Source organism: Cervus canadensis, chromosome X (genome assembly GCF_019320065.1).
Source record: "Cervus canadensis isolate Bull #8, Minnesota chromosome X, ASM1932006v1, whole genome shotgun sequence".
NCBI classification, from domain to species: domain Eukaryota; kingdom Metazoa; phylum Chordata; class Mammalia; order Artiodactyla; family Cervidae; genus Cervus; species Cervus canadensis.
Window position 1 is genome coordinate 14,117,897 of NC_057419.1, and position 15,286 is coordinate 14,133,182.

Genomic DNA, 15,286 nt, shown 5'->3' on the forward strand with positions numbered 1-15,286 from the left:
TCAGTTAACTCCCAAACCCAAGATCCTAAGTTTTAATATAAGTTACAATCCAACTTTGGGTAAAATAAATAATTTACAATTTATCTGTTTCCTAATGGAAAATGAATTATAATATAAATATTAAAGTGACCTTCAGAACACCATACATTCAATCATATTCCAGCAAATATTCACATTTCATGTATGGATTGTGTGCCCAAGAAGCACTTGTGATCAACTCACTTATTTCCTTAGATTTAATGGGGGTAATGTTTCTATATATTGACTGCTTTGAAAACCAGGAAAATAAAATTTCAGCATGAAGCATTTAAAAATTTTCCCCAAATAAAAGTTTTATATTAAATGCCAACCATTAAGGTCTTTATATATATATACACTTATATATATATTATGAAGCAGTGTGACCTTGGACACAGCACCTCAGCTATCTGGCCTCAGTTTCTTCATATGAAATTAGAGAAGCCATAGGTTGGCCCCATCAATATATAAAGATGGCTTCAGAGGTGAAATTAAGTGTTAGCTAAGAAGGTCACTATGGCAAATCAGACTTTGTACTCACCCATTTACTTTACTTGGACATACTCATGGGTGTTTAAAAGGTGACATCACAAGGAAAGTTCTCCAGCACTCCACTGATGGCTGGTGAAAACCCACTGATCACCAATGCTTCATGGGCCATAATGGAGCCCCAGAGCAAGTTGGCCCTGAAAAGATTATTCTCTGTGATGCTTGGACTTTCAATACCAAGAGTTTTTCAACCCTCTTCTCAGCACCATTTTCTAAACCTCAAGGCCTCTTCAGTTTGCCTGCTCTCTCAACAATCTAGCTCACTAGATTACCCTCCCAATTATGCACTATCCCCTCAGAATTAAGAATTTTTTCTATAGCTTTACCATCCATTAGCTGCTAACCTGCATGAACTATGCAATAGCAAAAGTGGTCTCTTACTTGGGTTTGGGGACATCAATTCAACTGAAGGTATTCATGCCATACTCATAGGGTGGGAACAACCTATGACTTCTCCAATTTCATAAGAAACTGAGGCCCAGGTAGCTGAGGTGCTGTGTCCAAGGTCACACCGCTTGAATTCAGTTCTTGATTCCTGGTTGAAGTGCATTTAATTAATAACAGTGGATGTGTTCTTGAGTGTTTAATAACTTCCAGGCACTTGTAGTGACTATTCTGTGTGAATCATACCATGAAGTCCTCATAGCAGCCCTGTGAGATATGTTTATAATTAACTCTATTTTATAAAACAGAACCTGAGGCTGTGTAGATGGGATCGGTTTACAGTTCACTGGGAAAAGCTCTATTTTTATCCCCAAGGACGCTGAATATCTGGTTTTTGACTCTTGGCTAAGATAAGGGTAGTGGGATTTGTGATGGGTATTTTTGTTTAGAATTCCCCTCTCAGAGCAGTTTCTTTACTGATGATTTGCAGCTGCCCTAACTGCTTTGATAACCTTGGAAGGTAAGGACTGAGTCTGGCCCAGTGTCTCCAGGGAAAGGGCCCTGGAGAGCTGGCTTGTGGGAATGACTCTCAGACTCCAGTGCTGGCCCACATATAGCTTTCTCTTGCAGCGCCATAAAATTTGCCTTTAAACACAAGCCTCATGTGAGTATTTTCTGGGTAGTTCGAGACTATTTTCAGATAGCCAAACCTGGGAAAGCAGTACAGAGGCTTATGGAGACAAGGTGCTCTCCTGGAGATCACGAAGTTTCTACATGGCTGTGACAAGCTGGAAGGTGGCTGAGAACTCATGGCCACCACTTCCAACTGTGAATGCTATAGCCTTGCAAGAGGAAAACTGACAGAGCAAAGGTGTCCTATCTGGAAAGGTCTGCGCCACACATGAACTCATCTATAGAAGAGAAACAGAGAGAACAGACTTGTGATTACCAAGGTGGAGGGAATGATGTGGAAGGGATGGAGCAGGAGTTTAGCATTAGCAGATGCAAACTAGCATGTAGTGAAGGCAATGTATAAACAACAAGGTTCTACCGTACAGCATGTCTTGTGATAAACCATAATAGAAAAGAATGTATATATATGTATAACTGAATCACTTCGCTGTACAGTAGAAATGACCACAACATTGCAAATCAACTATACTTCAGTTAAAAAAAAAGGAAGATCTGTGCCAGAATAAGGGCACCATTATTGCACTCATATACCCAAAGGGGATAACTTTATCCAATGCTAGTTAGCTTTTTGCTGTGTGACAAATCGTCCTCAAATAGAATGGCTTAAAACGGCAACTTATGTACTATATCTCTTCACTTAGCTCCCAACTCTGCATGTTGGCAATTGGACTGGGCCCAGCTAGGCAGTTCTTCTGGTATCAGCTGACTTCACTCAAGGGTCTGCAGTCAATATTGGGTTGGCTAGGACTGGTGATGTAAGACGGCTTGAGCTGGGATGGCTCTTGTCTATCACCTGGGGCCTCTCATTTTCCAGCAGTGCAGCCCTGGCTTGTTCTCAAGAAAGCGGGGCAGTGTTCTAAGACAAAGAGAAAAGAAGTGTCCAGGGCCTCTGAAGCATAGCAGGGTCAGGCAGGTGCATCATCACCTTGCCTGAATTCCACTGGTCAAAGCAAGGCACAAGCTTACCTCAGATTTAAGGGGAGGAGAAATAGGTGTCAACCTATTGATGGGAGGAACTGAAAAGTCACAGTTCAGTCAACATGGACAAAGGCAAAGATGGAGAAATGGGACTGATTTTGCAATCAATCTACGATACTCACATAGGCGAGGAATGTATAGTAGGAACATTGGTCTACATGTAATCTTTCTCTGTACAGAAAATGATGAACTATCCAAATGAAACTGTAAATCAGATCCTCTACCGTACTTTCATCTCAGGAGGTAGATTACAGAGTTGACTCTGGCTGACCCAGACTTGCTCCCTCTGGCAACCTGTATTACAGCCAATTGAATCAACTGCAAATTCGAATACCACATACAGCACGCAGGAAATAAGCAAATGGAAAACAGAGTTCACGATTTGAAAACTTAATATTTTAATCACAGCATAATATAAAGTGATTTTTTATAGGAGTAAGTGAATTTGGTTTGATCAAACTGGGAAGATTTCAGAAGGCTATGATTACTCAGAAAACTCAGCAAAGGCCAGCTCTCTTCCTCACAAAGGACAGTCAGATTACCAGAGGAATCAGCTACAGAAATTAAGCTATCTGGTGAGGACTTTTAAAAATACCATGGAACATGTAATGAAAACTAAGCAATTGCCACATTTTAATTTGAAAGAAGGCTCCTAAACTAGGAAAGTCATTTGTTTCCCAGTCCACAGTATACTACTTTAGGGGACATTATGAAAGACATTTCAGTTCAAAATGCCAGGTGGACAATATATATTTGTCTCTTCTCCCACTTTACATTAGTTAAAGTGAATAAAAGAAGAGAACCAGACTAAGAACTGGTTCTAACAGAGAGAACGGGAAAGAGGATGGATCGGCAGCTAAGAGAGGGCAAGTTTGGGGAGGATGAAGGGTTGAGGGAGAGGCAGGACCTGGAGAAGCAGGAGAGGGGTGCTGGGGCTTTTACTGTGCTTCCTAAACATCTCATCTCATGACTCACATGGAAAATAACATTATTTTCCCTTACTGGATAAAGAGAGAATGCACGAGGCTGGAGGCCGATGTCCCGGGCTTTAGTTGCCCTGAAATCACCAAGCAGGCATTGATTTCTCAGCCTCCCCGTGACTCAGTGGCTCTCAGCCCAGGGCAGTTTTGCCCCTCAAAACACAGTTAGCAATGTCTGGAGACGTCTGTGACCATCACATCTATGGCAGGCAGGAAGTGGGGATTATTAGCACTGAAAGAGAAGCCAAGGATGCTGCTCAACACCTTATAATCTGCAGGACAGACAGACAGCACGACAAAGAACGATCTGTCCCCAAATGTTAATAGTGCCGAGGCTGACAAGCCTTGTAATGGTCTATCTGTAGCCAGCCACAGATCTCAGCACAGAGTCCGCGAAGCTTAGATACAGTCAGAGGGATCTACAATGGAGGGGGAAATTGATGTGACTGAAAAAATGGCAAAGTTTGCGACTCAGAAATGCCAGGTACAGAACTCGGTGGCACAAGCCCTGGACAGAACGTTGAAGGAATAGTTAAACATCTCTTCATAAAATAATTCAGCCCACCCATACCCTCATGCAAAAGTGCCCACAGCCATTATTTTCCAGAACAAGAAACGGGGAGATTTTTCCCTAAAGGAACACAATAAATCATCTGAGAAGATCTAGGGCAGAAGGTGGGGGGTTACTGGTGCCCCAGATAAAGATCGCCATATTCGAGCATTTAGACGTCCACAATGAAACAGCCCCTGCGCCTACCCCTGCCCCTACCCCCTCAGCCTAGAAGTAAGCCCCACTTCAGAGCCTCCTAGGAGCTATTTGGTACATCTCTTTGAAGAGTAGTGTAGGCCAGTTTTCTTCAACTAGACACAGCTTAGGAATTGTTAAAATGCAGATTCAGAAGGTCTGAGGTGGGGCCTGAGATTTTGCATCTCTAAGGAGCTCCAGGGAATGCTCCGGTTCCTATTGTGGGGGTCCTTCTTTGAACAGTAAGGATTTGAAGAGGTTGGCAAACAACTGCTAGGCCAAATTCAGCCCAAAGCCAGTTGTGTAACATGTTTTATTGGACAAAGCCACACGTGATGTTCACAAGGTATCTATGGCTGCTTTGGCGACATAAGCGGTGATTAGTAGTTGGGACAGAGGCCACTGGGCCTGCAGAGTAGTCACTGGAAGTGCTGTATTGCCAAACTTTCAACAATAGGACCATTGCCCATGAATCCAATTAAATGCCCAAATAACTCTACTAATGTGCCTGGATCACAATTCCTGTAAAAGGCCAGGTAGCCAATGTTTTTGGCTTTGTGTGCTCAACATGGTTGCTGTTAGCATTCCCGTCCAAGGGAAAACAGCCTCGAAGTGAGATTGAGTTAGTCACTGTAGACAGGTTTCAACAGATCCAAGAATTCACACTACATGACTTCTGTATTCATTCAATATTTTTAAAAAAGGTATTACACATGAGTCCAATATAAAAAATAGTATATGAAACTGGTACATATTTTACAACAAATAATATTTCTCTAGCATAGAAAAACAGGCTGGGATTAATTTAAAATACTTTCCTCCTCTGGCATATTTTAATTTGTGTTTTGCGTATGGGAAACATCACAGAAATAAAACCCAACCCAATGGAGATTACATTAAAGTGCTTATAGCTTTGACAAAGCATCAAACAAAACCGTTTCCTGCCCTCACAGAATTTTGAGTCTGTAGAACTTTCCTTGTCAAGCAAATATTGTAAGATCATAAAACATCAGTTTGTGCGTGGTAAGAAGTCTATTATGAAAAAGTTCACATCCATTATCTTAATTAGAAAATTTAATAGCAGTTGCTTTCTAAATATATTGACTAAGGAGAAGGTAATTAATCTGCATGCATCAACATACCTTTTTATGAACACAGACTCAGGTCAGTAAAAAGAGAAGTAAAATAATCTGGGAATTTACTATTTGAGAACATAAAGCACTCAGTGTATTACTGATGAGCCAAAATAACAAGAAAATTGGGAAAATTTCACTGTGACATGTTTATTTTCAAACTGCTTTTAGTTAAGTGGCAATTGCTGTTTCGAAATGCATTACAATAGCAATTTTTCTTCATAATGCACTAAAATTATGCTAAAAATCCTAACTGTTATCCTTGAGAACAACTAATAAACACAAGCCAAATGTGTCATTTTTTTCAAGCTCAAGAAATGCTTTTTTCATGTGGTCAGGCCCACATATAAGAGCAGAAGCTATGGTAAGAACAAAGAATTAGGTGAAGAACAAATTATCACATGCTAATTTACTGGTCCTGGGCAGCCTTCACTGACTTGATTAATTTTAGACATCATCTGACAGTTAATATAGGGCATATTTTGAAGTGTGCATTAGGAAAGAATATGTTATGACTAAATTCAGTTCCTTGGGAAAAGGTTACACAACTCGAATTACACCTTGCTGCTGCTCAGACACTCAGCTGTGTTGGACTCTGTGCGACCTCCTAGACTGCAGTCTGCCAGGCTCCTCTGTCCATGGGATTCTCCAGGTAAGAATATTGGAGTGGGTTGCCAGTGCCCTCCTCCAGGGGATCTCTCCTACCCAGGAATCAAACCCGCCTCTCTTGTCTCTTGCTTTGGCAGGAGGAATCTTTACCACTAGCACCACCTAGGAGAACTACACATTATCAGGCTGCAAAGATAAAATTAGTGAAAGCAAGGCTCCTGCCCAGCCTGAAAACTGTAAAATAGATCTTTGTCGTCTCTTCCTGTTTACCTGGGAGAAATGAAGGTGAGGTTTTGCCTGAGAGAACTTGGAGAGGGAAGGCAACACAGGGCTTTACTTCGAAGGCAAGACATGCAGATTCTTCCTTCTCTTTGTTGGCTGAACCCACCTGTGGCAATTCATGCAACCATCAGTTACTTCCATCTCTCACACCATGAGATGAGGGAAGCTATACCAGGATTCACTCCTCTTCCTTAAACAACTCATCTCCCACAGAGGTTCAATCTTGCTCTTAAAGGAAATGAACCCAGATGTAGATAGATGGGCTTTACATAAATCCACGCCAACACTGTGGGACTCCAGTTGCCCTTGTGACTAGAAGGGTCTTGGCCTGGCTTCCATATAATTACAGAGGTCCAGTCCCCAAACTGTAGACTCCTAAAACAGGTGGGATCTCTCCATGAGCATATGATTACTATTCCCCCAAAGTAACCCCTCTGAAGAGGCTTGGGCCTGGTTCTTACTACAACAGACCATGTCTTGGTAACCATCCTCCTATCCATGAGCCACTAAAGGCTGAGTGTTTACTCCTGTTGCTTTTCCAACCTAGATATGGTACTGTGGACAGCCCCAAGCCTTACCAGCTCCAGGCTCCCTCTATCCATTGGGCACCCTTCCCATCCTGTTACATTTGGTTCTCAGTGCTGGAGTCTGTCGGCTGGGGTCACAGCCGACATGATAGAGGCATTCTGGGTGACAACTATATTTGCTTCCAGAGCCAAGGTTACACCTACCTCCTCTGAGTCACCCCATTCAGAATGGTGGCATCCACTTCTTCTTGCTTTTCAAACTCCAGGCTGCCCTAAACTTGCTACCATTAACTAGCACTCTGGTAGTAAAATACTGACTGTGACCCACAGTTCAAAATAAACATTGCCTAGGAACGTATTTCAGATATGCATATCTAAAACACTTATTCCATATTTCATCAAATCTTAGATGTCATTGATTCTGAGACCCACCTTGATTTGAGATGTCAAAACACAAAAGATGTGCAACTTAACAGTAACAAAGTATGAAAACTAAAATTTTGTGAAACAATATTCACACCACTACATATAAGGCACTCTGATTATTTTCCTGTCCTAATTCTGCTTGTGACAAGCTATACAGACTGATTTACCGGCTGCATGATCTAAAGTTGTAACTAGAAAACAGATAAGGTCCCTTACATGCTTACAGACAGGCACAGGCTTCCCATCACACTTCTGATGAACTCCTAACTCAAACCATTGCCTACAGAGCCTGCCTCTGGCATCTCTCAACCTTGCCCCACCACCTTTGTGCCTGCCCATGAGGCTCCTTGGAGGAGGAAATGGCAACCCACTCCAGTAAACTTGCTGGGAAAATCCCATGGACAGAGGAGCCTGGTGGGCTACAGTCCATGGGGTTGCAAAGAGTCGGTCACAACTTAGCGACTAAACAACATGAGGTTCCTGCCAGGCTGTTATTAAAGTCCCCTGACCACATCAAGCACCTTTGCCCACCTCTTGTTGTCCTCTCTTGAAATGCCCTTCTTGATTTATCCCTATGACTGGCTCGCTTCCTGTATCATCTCTGAGGTCAGCTCCAAGTCCCGTGACACCCTCCTGTCACTTTATATCCCGGCACTTCATTTCAATGTCAGGAGATAATTCATGGGTTTCTGCATGTCATGGGCACTAAGAGCTTTATCCCCAGATGCTGGAATAGTAATCACCCTTGGACACATCATGAGGAGCACCTCTCTTGGAAGGGATACGGATGAGCAGGTGTGCCAGCAGTTCTGAGTTGGGATTTTCCCAAGATGGGTGTTTGCAAGCTGTGATGCAATCCCACTGTGCACCCAGGATCAATTCAAGGCCCCTGCACATCACCCACTGAAACTTAGGGGCAAAGGAGCCAAGGGAAACATGCGCCATCCGGAAAGATGCCTGACGCATTCGGGCTCACTGTTTGTGTACAGATGAGATTTACGCCGGTGTAGAGGGCCAGCCTGGCGGCCCCACTGCGGCTGAAGGGCTCCTTCCGACTGTTTACAGCATTAACCACAGCTGGACTTGTCCCGTCCTCTGCTTATCACCAGACTTCCACAACTAGATCATAAGCCTCAGGAAGACAGGGATCAGGTGATAACAGAGTCATTATTAATATAAATGTGCACTTCTATCCATGAGGTTTATAATTCACAAATTGTACAGTTGATTTCTTTGCCCAGATAGGCCCTATTATGGAAACTCTTAGCCACCTTATAAGTGGTCTAAAAGGTCTCATTTTACAAACATGTGTTCTCTAGAACATAGGTCGCTTGACATATTTATTAGCTCAAAGTCTTGCTTGAGGTAATAAATGCTGATAGTTGAGATGCTTATAGTTAAAGCATCAAAACAATAAACTCCATTAACTAGAGTTGGTGAATAAATGTGGCTTAGCCATGGTTTGGGAATATTTTTGATAATTAAAATTTTTTATTTTCCTGCCTTAAAAAGTATATAGAAAGAAGGGAATCTTGTTTGATAACTGAGTGTCTCACATACCCTCAGGGTCTTTGTCATGAATATTAAACATGATTACATTGTAGAAAGAGGTTCTCTGTTGGTACTTAGTCTGGAAATTAAAATTTTTAATAAACTCCTAATAAGGGGTTTTTTCTTTCCAGGTACTATTAAATTAGGAACACTTCTATTTCCTTGTCTTCTAGCTAATCAGGGTTTCAAAGGATGGCTTTTAAAAGCCTTCTAAATGAAATACACAGCAGCATCACATGGTAAATCACAGCATTTAGAAAGCATACTGCTGGTTATCACCTTACAGTATAAAACATAGGAATTAATTCCACCAAACTGCTGTGTAGATGATACTACCTATCTGGGGTCCTGGCTTAATTTTCAAAAGTGGAACGTCTGTTTCTCAATGGATCTATTTACATTTATGCCATTCCAAGCAAAATATACTGAAGGTGTTTTCCTCAAGGCAGGAACACTGATTTGATCCTGGGTTTTACTACAAGCACCTGCTGGGGGTGCTTTGCATTCTGGGAGGATGGAGATGCAGGCGCGTTATCACTGCCTTGAGTTGTGGGAAAGCAGCAGATGATGGGAAAGTTCAGCCTGGGGAGCCGGGAAACTTGAGATACAATTCTCAGTTGCTCCTACCTTGCTGCATGGCCTTGAAGAAGTCCCCTATCCTCTTTTTGCTTCATTTCCCTCATTTGGAAAATGCGAACAGTACCTGGCTGTGTGAATTAACTAATCAATCATTTTAAATGGCTAAGATAAAAGTGCTTTAGACTCGCAAGCCATTTTATAGGATGTAACTGCTATCTTCCAAACACTCCATATGTGCGACTCTATTAAGCGAAAAAAAAAAAAACACCAGCGGTTTCACAGCAAATTATACTAAATGCTTTATAAATTCCAGAGGCAAATGCTGATAAAGGTTCTATAAACAGTGTTTACAATGACAGCCATGCACAGAACTGTAAAATAACATTATGTGGCAAGCATTCAGAAATAGGATTATTACTGAAATAATCCTTAGTTCCTAAACCACAGAGGAAAAGAAATCCACCATGGCGAAATTTCTAGAACTTCAGATCATCTTCCATTGACATCTGAATGGAAGATAACTACCAGAAGAGTGGCCGATAGATTTTCTTTGTTCAGTGATAAAAAATAGGCACCAGTGGGTGAGGAATGCACTGAAAACAGAAACAATAGAAGCCCTTAGGTTTTACATTTCACCCAAGTCTCTCCAAATGATCAATTCTCCAATCAACGCATTTTTACGGCACTGATCTCATTTCTTCTTGCCACAGCCCTGAGGAAATTTCAGGTTTGACTTTTGGCTGCTATTCCCAAGCCTGTCCTCTGCCCACTAAACGTGGGGACAGCTTGCCTCAAGCATTATTTAGCCAGACCCAGAAGGGCTGCTGAAAAGCTACTTGGGGGCAGCTCAGCCTGCAGACGGAAACTCACTTTCCACCAGGAGTGTCCAGCACCAGAAGGCAGTAGTTCTCAAACTTGGCTGCACAAAAGATTAGTGGTAGTCCAGGCCCTAAACCATACTAATCACAGCAGAATCCCTAGGGGTGGGTGCAGGCATCAGTATTTTTTTTAAAACTCTCAACACCATCACAAATGCACAGCCACGTCTGAAAATGGGTGCTGTAAGGTACTCCCAAATGAATAATGAACGAAGACAGGGCAGAATACCTCTTTTCCATTGTTGCCTTGTTGCCTACATCAAGGGTCCACAAACTTTGTTTGTAAAACGCCATAGAGTAAATGCTTTTGGCTTTGCAGGGCCTTTGGTTGTAACCAGTCAATTCTGCATTTGCCACACAAAAGCAGACTTAGATAAAATGTAAATGGTTCCAGGGCCAGATTGGGCACTTGGGCCCTACTCTGTTGACCCCTGATCTAGACTGTGCTCAATTATCTGTCTCTTAGTGCTAGTATGTTAAATATATCATAAAACACACAAATGAAAATTTTCAATGGACAGAATAAATGTATGGTTAACTGTGTGTTTGATTATTAATAGTACAGAAGGTACTCCTGCAGAACCATTCCTGTTAATATTTTTTACAGAGAGCAATTTGTTTTAATATGCTTAATTAATTTTGAAAATCTTGGTGTCACACACTATGATACAGCAATCTGAAGGTCTGGCTTGAAGTTCATTGCTAAACTGGGATCAGTGGCTCTCAGACTGAAAGAAAAACTTCACAGGGATCAGTGGACCCAAATGTTGACTGGCTGAGTTTTCCAACTCATACATCTCAGTTTGCAGCCTGCACCCACCAACTAGGCAATCATTTTTGCTGAACCTCTGACAGAAAATGTCCATCTTCCATGGCAATAATCAGTTGTCCCAGAACCTAATGGGAACATGTCAATTTTCACATTTTTAATACATGAGTTCAGAGTCCACTGAAACCTTAACTCTGGAAGCTTTTAAAGTAGGTTACAGAACTCTGTTTCCAAGAATTTTAAGCATTCAGCTATGAGTAATGATAGGTAAAGTTATCATTTTCAGCAACAATATATTTACCTAAGAATATGTAACAATGGAAATACAGACAAACATCCATTTGCAAAATGGTCTAAAAGCTTAAAACATGTTTCTCTTGAAAAGCAGTTAACTACTTCTTCAGTGTTTGAATTTTTATTTTGAAATAATAAAGTATGTTTATGTCTCAAAGTCTATTAGATGGCATACAATTAACACCCTCTTGTCACATTTGAAAATAATTTTTGTAAGATATAAAGAACATTTTTAATCTTGACAACACCTTTAGGAAGTGTTTTGCCATGAGATAAGGAGCAAGCCTTCGTATACATCAAGATTTTCAGGGCCATGTCTCATCTCGTCACCAAGGACGGTAAAGTGTTTACTATTTTGAAGGTATGTTTTAATTAAACTAGGCATAGTACTGACGTCCTACAGGATGTAACCAACAGCATGCTGCAAAACAGTGAGAGCCCAAAAAAAGAGAGAGAAAAAAAAGGAGCAGGAGAACAGCTGACAACTCCTCCACGTTATAAAACTTTCACACTTCCCTGTAAATACATGGTCACACATGATATGCGGTCACATGCTATACACCAAAATAAGCATTCCACCATCAGTCTGTACACTGTATGGTACAAAAGTTTCATTTTGGAGGGATAGAAAGCAACTCTCAAGCTTCGCACCTGGATTCACATGTTGCACTTCGGAGCCCTGCGCCAGAAGGCAGAGTGAAAGGGCTTTGTAAGGATGGTCAGCCCACAGAAAGTGCGCCAGCACCCTGTTCTCTGCCAGAGCGCAGCGCACATCAACCAGAAAGCTTTTCAGCCTCTAGGACTCTAAGGCACCCACTACATCAGTCAGTCAGGAAAGTTCTCCTTTGGCCTCCATTCTAACAAGGCATCTTATGCTTTGCGGATGTCAACACCTGGTAACTAACCAGAGTCATCGCATTCTCATCCCAAATAACTCAGACTTTTCCGGAAAAGATGGGCCAAAGAGATCCAGAAAATCCATGACTTAATTTTTAAGTCATGTGTGATTTCACCTAAACATTCTTGACACTTTCCACTAGGTTGTTATTAGAACAAAACAGCATAAAGGAAATATGTTTCATATCAGTGACAAGACAATGTATAAGTCTTTGCCATTTACTTTCAATCCAATTTATGCAGTCATCAAAGGCCTTAAAATTCAAATGGGTTCTATATTCAGATCTTAAAATGGCAATAGGAAGTTCATTAAATCAGAACTAAAAATTCTTCATTGAATATAAATTTTAATGATTTTAGTAACATTAAAAAATGCTAAACCATGCATGCCATTTACAATGATGATCCCCGTAACTAGAAATGATTTCTACTTCCAAATCAGAGTGCGATCACTGCATTCTAGCAGTTATATTCCTGACTTTAAACCGACCTTTGTAATGTAAAAAAGAATGCCATAGAACCCTTGAGGATTTTTATGGTACTCATTGTAATGCTGAAAGCAAGCATACCACACAGTGGATTTACCTGGATACCCTTGTGAAGGGGTGCATTTCAGAAGAGGATCTAAAATAATGAGAAGAAAAGGAAAATGTGAAAAACATCAACAAAACTCATTACGCTTGATAAAAAAACAAATACTGTAATCAGGTTTTCAATTGAGTTTAATAAAATCTATTATGCTTATATCAACTGGAAACACACAATGACTGAGACTATTTTTACTTTTCTTTCTCTCCAGAATTTAGATCATCCAATTACCATCTAAGATGTTACTCTTTAAGAAATGTGAAGATGAACACAAATTATAGCAATTCACTCAGTGTAGATGGGCTACAGACATGTAACATTTAGGATGTATTGTAGTCCCTCAGATTCACCAAGCCTGGCCTTGATATTTGGTTATGGGGGGAGTGGATGTGATAGGGTCTATACCTTTCTAGAAAACTCTTTCACTACTGTATCAGGTAAGAAAGTTTATACAGGAGTCAAATTTCATATATTTGAATGTATATAAAAAGGCCACTGCCTACTAACTGTGTTACCTCAGGTGAGATAATTAAATTCTTTCTGCCAAGTTTTCTCTTTTGTAAATAGGAATGATAATGGTGCCTATCTCTTGAAATCATTGAAAGAATTAAATTTTAAAAAGTCACCCACTTTACTAAACCTGATTTGTCATTTAAGGTCTGGGCTTTCCTTCAATACCACTTTGTCCTCTGTCAGCCCCTTTAGGTAAGGAGAGCGGTATTTCACCCTCAATTTAAATTGATGATTTAAACCAGATAATTGTAGTGGGAGCTGTCCTGCGCAATATAGGATATTTAAAAGCATCCTTGGTCTCTACTCACTACGTGCCACCCCCTTACGATTCTGTGACAACAAAAACTATACGCAGACACTGCCAAATATCCCCTAAGGGGCAAAAGCACCACCCCGCTGAGAACCACTCCGCAGGTAGAAACGCTCCTTGGCCAAATCTTGCCTAAGTATCAAGCTCATATGACAACATTTTGTTTATTGATGCCTATTTCTCATCCTCATCTGTCCGTCAGAAATTTCACCTTAGGCCTTACTCAGTCTTGTAATATGTCTTGCCTTACTTTACCCTTCAGAATCTGTGTATTTTTAATCCAGGCCCTGCCCATCTTATTCTCAGACACCTACAAATCCTCTAATAATCACCAACTGGTTTTCCCAGGCTGCTTACTGCCCCTTGGTCTTTCCTATGGTCCTTTCCACAAATCCACCAATATGAGATGACAGTGGTGGGGTTCAGAATACACTACCCAAAATAGGGCACCTTGGTATACTGGATATTTTAAGCTGAAAGAATTTGAGAAACAGCAGGTGCAAGAAGGACCCTCTGGCTCCTCCTCCCTCATAAGACCCTCAAGGGAGACATGCCCTATCTATGTCAGAGGAAAGAAACACCCTTATGTCTGAAGACCAAGGGTGGCCGAAAGGAATCTGAATGAAGAGGGGTGGGTAAGTTTTCACTAGTTGACTACCCTCAGCTTTCTTTTCTTTTGTTCTCTTATTTCTCCACAACTTACCACTCCTCAGCAAACCTAGCAAAGTAGACCCCCTTAACCATTAGGGATATGATGCAAGACCCATAGTAGATGCTTGAAACCTCAGGGAATACAGATCTTTATATATACTATGGTCTTCCCTAGACATGTATACTGATTATAAAGTTTAATTTATAAATTTGGCACAGAAAGAAACTAAAAATAACTACTAATAAAATAGAAAAAATATATACTGTAATAAAAGTAACTTGAATATGCTTTCTCTCTCAAAATATCTCACTATACAAATTGAATGCCTTATTCATAGTAACCAAGCACTTAGGCACTGCAGGAAAACTTTTGCAATTTGAAGTGCAACAGGAAAACTAGCACAGATTTCTTTTTCCTTCTTCATAATGTAACAGTCAGAAGATGTGTTCTTACCAAAGGTCTGAGCTGAGTATCCAATTCTTATGCTATTGAGTTGAGAACTTTCTTTCACCTTTTCACTTAAAGAAAGCAGTTCGCGGCTTCTCCCTGGCATTTCTGAAGCATCATTATCATTCCTCTGGCACTTTGGGGCCAGGGTTAAATAAAATCAGGATCGTTTGAACACAGCAGTGCAACAGGGCGATAGCATATAACCTCAGCCACTAAGTAGCTACAGGGTGGGACTCGCTGGACAAGTGGATTCACACCCGAGGCAATAGAGCTGATGTCGCAAGATTTCATTACAGGAGAATTCATTCCGCTCCTCAGAATGGCGCACATTCTAAAACTTAGCAATTGTTTATTTCTGGAATTTTCCATTTAGTATTTTCGGGTCTCAGCTGACTACAAATAGGCAAAACCATGGAAAGCGAAACCGCTGATAAGGGGGGGACAACTATAAAAATGTCTATGTTTAACTGTTTGAGTCTTC

General features: G+C 41.0%; 1 protein-coding gene across 5 annotated transcripts in view; it reads right to left on the reverse strand.

The window, feature by feature from the left end:
* FRMPD4 (FERM and PDZ domain containing 4) overlaps window positions 1–15,286 on the reverse strand; it is a 514,452-nt gene that overhangs the window by 329,204 nt on the left and 169,962 nt on the right. Inside the window, exon 2 of one of the 5 annotated variants that reach the window (XM_043459254.1) lies at window positions 12,878–12,916. The exons of 3 other annotated variants lie outside the window; for them this stretch is intronic. In XM_043459254.1, coding sequence (XP_043315189.1) covers window positions 12,878–12,916 — 39 coding nt within the window. Of the gene's footprint in view, window positions 1–12,782; window positions 12,834–12,877; window positions 12,917–15,286 lie in introns of those variants that run through there. One more of the 5 variants, XM_043459257.1, reaches the window with a different exon arrangement.